The sequence below is a fragment of the Solanum tuberosum genome, unplaced genomic scaffold, assembly GCF_000226075.1.
Source record: "Solanum tuberosum cultivar DM 1-3 516 R44 unplaced genomic scaffold, SolTub_3.0 scf00036, whole genome shotgun sequence".
In the NCBI taxonomy this organism is placed as follows: domain Eukaryota; kingdom Viridiplantae; phylum Streptophyta; class Magnoliopsida; order Solanales; family Solanaceae; genus Solanum; species Solanum tuberosum.
The window spans coordinates 552,128-556,550 of record NW_006238960.1 but is presented as its reverse complement, the minus strand read 5'-3'; the positions used below and the strand labels follow the sequence as shown (position 1 = coordinate 556,550).

The window sequence follows — 4,423 nt, the reverse complement described above, 5'->3', positions numbered from 1 at the left end:
GTACACCATTCCTGCATCCAACCACTTTATGATTTCCTTTTTGACCACCTTTTGCATTGCTGGGTTTAACCTCCTCTGGTGCTCTATGCTTGGGCTGCAGTCCTCCTCGAGTTGGATTTTATGAGTACAAATACCCAGAGGTATCCCAATGATGTCAGCAATAGTCCAACTGATCGCATTTTTGTACCCTGTCACGACTCTGACCAAATCTTGTACCTATTCATCATTCAGATCTATGGCCAAAATGACTGGAAAAGTGTTATTAGTACCTACAAAATACATACCTTAGGTGACTGGGTAGCTGTTTCAGCTCAAGTACAGGTGGCTCATCAATGGATGGCTTTGCTGGAGGAGTTGGCCTGTTTTTCAGATCTAGGTCTAATTTCTTTGGAGCATAAGAATGTGACCCCATACCTTAAAGAGCATTCTTAGTCTCCACATAATCATTCCCAAAGTCTGCTTCAAAGTTCATTAGCACGGCTTCCAATGTTCCACCAACAAACCTTTCCTCAATAGAAGCTCCCGACTCCTCTTCATCAAAGACATCTATTGTAGACACCACATTCATGTCTTGTGGTTGCTTCATAGACCTACATATATTAAACTTTACCTCCTCATTGTTGAGCCTGAATTTCAGCTCTCCACTCTCAATATCAACCGAAGCTCGACCTGTAGCCAGAAATGGCCTTCCCAAATTATGGGAACCTTAAACTCTTCTTTGCAATCCAAAATCACGAAGTCTGCCGAAAAAATGAAACTATCCACTTTTATGATCACATCACATAAAATACATACAGGCCATTTCACTGACTTATCTGCCATCATCAACCTCATCGCAGTGGGCTTTGGAACCACCAAGTCCAATTGCTTCTCAATGGCTAGTAGCATCAAATTTATACTTGCACCTAAATCACATAGGGCCTTTGCAAACACAAATGATCCAATGGTGCATGGTATAGTGAATGCACCTGGATCTTTGTTTTTCCGCACCAGAGATCTTGAAGCAATAACACTACAATGATGAATGTTGTCAATTAGTTCAAAACTTACAGCTCTTTTCTTTATGACTAAGTCCTTCATGAACTTAGCATATCCTAGAATTTTCTCCAAAGCTTCCACCAATGGGATGTTCACTGATAGCTGTCTCAACATGATTATGAACTTTGCAAATTTCCCATCTTCAGCTTTCTTCTTGAGTCTTTTAGTGAAAGGAGGAGTCGGTCTCGGTATCTATTATAAAGGCAAAGTAGACTCTACTTCTGCTTCTTTTACCTTAACCAACTTTTTTGTTGGTTAGGCTTCTTCTGTATCATCTATATGTTCATCTTCAACCTCTTCTTCCTCATTTCTCCCTATACCTTAGTACCTGCAAATATTGGCTCAATAAGAATCTTATCGCTTCTGGTGGTGATAGCCATGCAGTATCCATCTTTCTTGGGATTCTGAATAGTGTCACTTGGTAGTGACCCATTCTTCCTCTGATTCAGTGATGCTGATAGTTTTCCCAACTGTTGCTCTATTTGCTTGGTAGAAGTGGTATGAGAATCCACCAGTTGACTTATACTGGAGAAGTCACCCTTCATTTCTTTCACACCTGCATCAGTAGACTCAACTTTTTGTAACACTTTGGCTAACGTATCTTCTAATTTGGACCCGCTGGAACTACCACCTGTTCGATCTCTATTACCCGGGGGTACATAAACACCACTGCGGTCATTCATGTAGCCATCTCTGTTCTGTCAGTTTCATTGTTCTCTATTTGTTGGCCTTTCATACTGCCCTTCTCTAGAGTAGTTCTGACCTTGATTTCCAGAATTATATCCTTGGTTTCCCGAGTTATAATTCCGGAAACCCCCTTGGTAGCCTAAGTATTTAGCCTCATCATTTAAATCAATGTCTTGATCTTCATACCTATTTGAGGCTCCCACAACATTCACCTTCTCAGAACCTGCCATGATATGCTTCGTGAGTAGATCCATCTGGGTTCTCAGATGAGCTATATCCTGATCCCTTTCTTCTTCTCTCCTTTTTTGTTCCGCTGAAAGCTTGAATGTTAAACCTAGATCTCTGATTTCAACATCTCTTGAGTACCATGCTCTATCATTCTTCTAAACTTCATCCATTAGCTGCACAATTTCTAGAACTGGATTCCTCATTAATGAACCTCCACACACTACATCAACAACAGGTTTAGTGACATAATTCAAAGATCTATAAAATGCATGTTTTAAATGTCTATCAGTAAGCTCATGGTTTCGACACTTTTTTAGCTTTTGGCTGAACCTCCATCACGTATCATGCATTGCCTCCCTCGGTAGTTGTTTGTGTGCACCTATCTCATCATTCATCTGTATTTCTTTTGATTCAGGATAAAACCTTTCTAAGAAGGCGTCTTTTAGTTCAGTCAAAGGTCTGACTCAATCATCTGGCAGTTCACTCACGGCTTGCCTCCCCAATGAGAGACAACAGAAATAGTCTCAGCCTCATAGCAGTATGACTAACCCTAGGAATTTCTGTGATTTGCACATTGTCACAAAATTCATCAAGTGCTGGTTAGCATCATCACCAGGTACACCTCTGAACATACCCTTCAAGTTCAGTAGTTGAATCATCATGTTAGTGATTGTAAATTTCACGCCTCGGGTAATGCAGGTAGCACTATTGCTCATGTGGCTCCAGCTCCATTTAAATCTAAGTCATCTTCCTCGAACACCATAGAAGTTGGTTGTTGTGCTTGACCTCTCGGAGCTAATGGTTGGCGGTGGGGATGAGCTATTTCTTACACTCCTTCATGTTCCCCTACCCCCTAGGTGGGTCATTCACAACATTTCGTTGAGCACCTCGCGCAGCTGTCTCAGCCTTAAATCCAAGCCTCTTCCTCTAAGCCTAAAGTTTTTGTGCATTCACCATTTTGCGGATATTTTTTCTCAGTTTCGAGTCGTAAGGAATCAATGGAGCACCCTTACTTCTGGTATTTGGCATTCACTGGTGAACTTACCTTTCAGATACACAGACAAAGAACAAGACGTAAAATTAGGAAATATAACCACAAGTCAAATAAATGATAGTGAAATATTTCTGAATTGAAATTCCCCTGCAGCGGCACCAAAATTTGATACGTCAAAACTTACACTTCAATTAAGAAGTACAAACGGTTGATGTCAATTTATAGAACTCAACGTGAGTTCAGTTCGATACCACAAAGAATTTACTCACAAAATAGTTTCACTATCACTTTATTCAAATGTTGTGATTATTACCTAAAGGAAGTAATTGTGAAATGTAAAATGGGTTTACTCAAATCCTCTCGGCTTAGAGTGTTATTCGATTTTAACCTTGCATGGTTTAGTGTCAAAGTTCTCATCTCTCGAACTCAAACTTTCACTCCAATTGAATAGTTTAACTAGGCTTTTTCCTAATTATCAATTTTCTCTCGAACAATTGATATATATAGGAAAGTTCTAAAGCGTGCACTCATTAGAAAGAATAAATAACGAAAGTTAAGTTAAGTTGTGCAAATATGAATCACATTCTACTCGTTTTATGAATCAAAACTCATATTTTAGTCATAGTTCTCACAACCCTAGTTATGGTGTTTAGCCACTCATGCTTTCAACTAAATAAGCAAAGATACATAATGAATGCATTAAGAGAAATCACTTACGAAGATTTGCAAATTCAACGAACACTTGATATTCAGAAAACCAAAATCAAACTTCAAATCTCGTTTCAATGTTAATCAATGAAAACACAGGTATAGAATAATAGGAAAGTAGTTGCTCGTTCTAGATATGACGAGATAAAACAAAAATTAAACCTAATTAATTCAAATAGTTTCACTAAAAAGAGTCCTACTCGAATTAGGATTTACTTGTCGGGCAGCTTCACGGAGGGCATTATGAGCTTCACGGTCCGTGAAGCCTGTCGTGGTCTGTACTTGGTCAACCAAAAATGTGTCTTCATGCCCTATTCATTGGAAATCCTTCACGGACTGCTTCACGATCCGTTATGAGGACCACAGCCCGTCTGGTGTCTGTGGTCTTTACTTGGCCAAATCAAAGTGTAACTCCTCGAGGTCTTCTCACTAGAAATCCATCACGGGAAACATCACGGTTCGTCATGAGAACCACAGCCCGTCTAGGGCTCCGTGGTCTTCACTTGGAGTTTGGTCATCAACATCAACATTCTAGGCTCACTGCTTCATCACCACGGGCAATATGGCGGCCAATCATATTGACCACAACTCATAATAGGCTCCGTGGTCTTCCTTCATTCCATTAATCTTCTGCTTCCTTTTCAATCTTTTCCACAAACGTGAGAACCTATCTAGACATTCAACAAACACATCAAATCTTACATAAATACACTTGATTCTAGTATTAATCTTTAGTTTCGAGCATCGAATGTGCCAACATTTCACGAC

At 39.8% G+C, this 4,423-nt stretch overlaps 1 protein-coding gene across 1 annotated transcript; it reads right to left on the bottom strand.

The window, feature by feature from the left end:
• Nucleotides 1-415: 415 nt before the first annotated feature.
• LOC107059714 (uncharacterized) lies at nucleotides 416-1,721 on the bottom strand. Its single transcript, XM_015306512.1, has 3 exons — nucleotides 1,359-1,721; nucleotides 792-1,230; nucleotides 416-669 (listed from the first exon to the last, which is right to left on the bottom strand). The coding sequence occupies exons 1-3, from the start codon at nucleotides 1,719-1,721 to the stop codon at nucleotides 416-418; spliced, it is 1,056 nt and encodes a 351-aa protein (XP_015161998.1).
• Between the last annotated feature and the right edge of the window lie 2,702 nt (nucleotides 1,722-4,423).

Excerpts from the sequence above, each read along its gene's own strand:
- LOC107059714 (XM_015306512.1), bottom strand. The coding sequence starts at position 1,721 with ATGAATGACCGCAGTGGTGTTTATGTACCCCCGGGTAATAGAGATCGA. Across the intron at positions 1,231-1,358 it reads CAATATTTGCAGGTACTAAG|ATACCGAGACCGACTCCTCC; the intron begins GTATAGGGAGAA and ends CCTTTATAATAG. Across the intron at positions 670-791 it reads GTCAGTGAAATGGCCTGTAT|GTCGAGCTTCGGTTGATATT; the intron begins GTATTTTATGTG and ends TTCTGGCTACAG.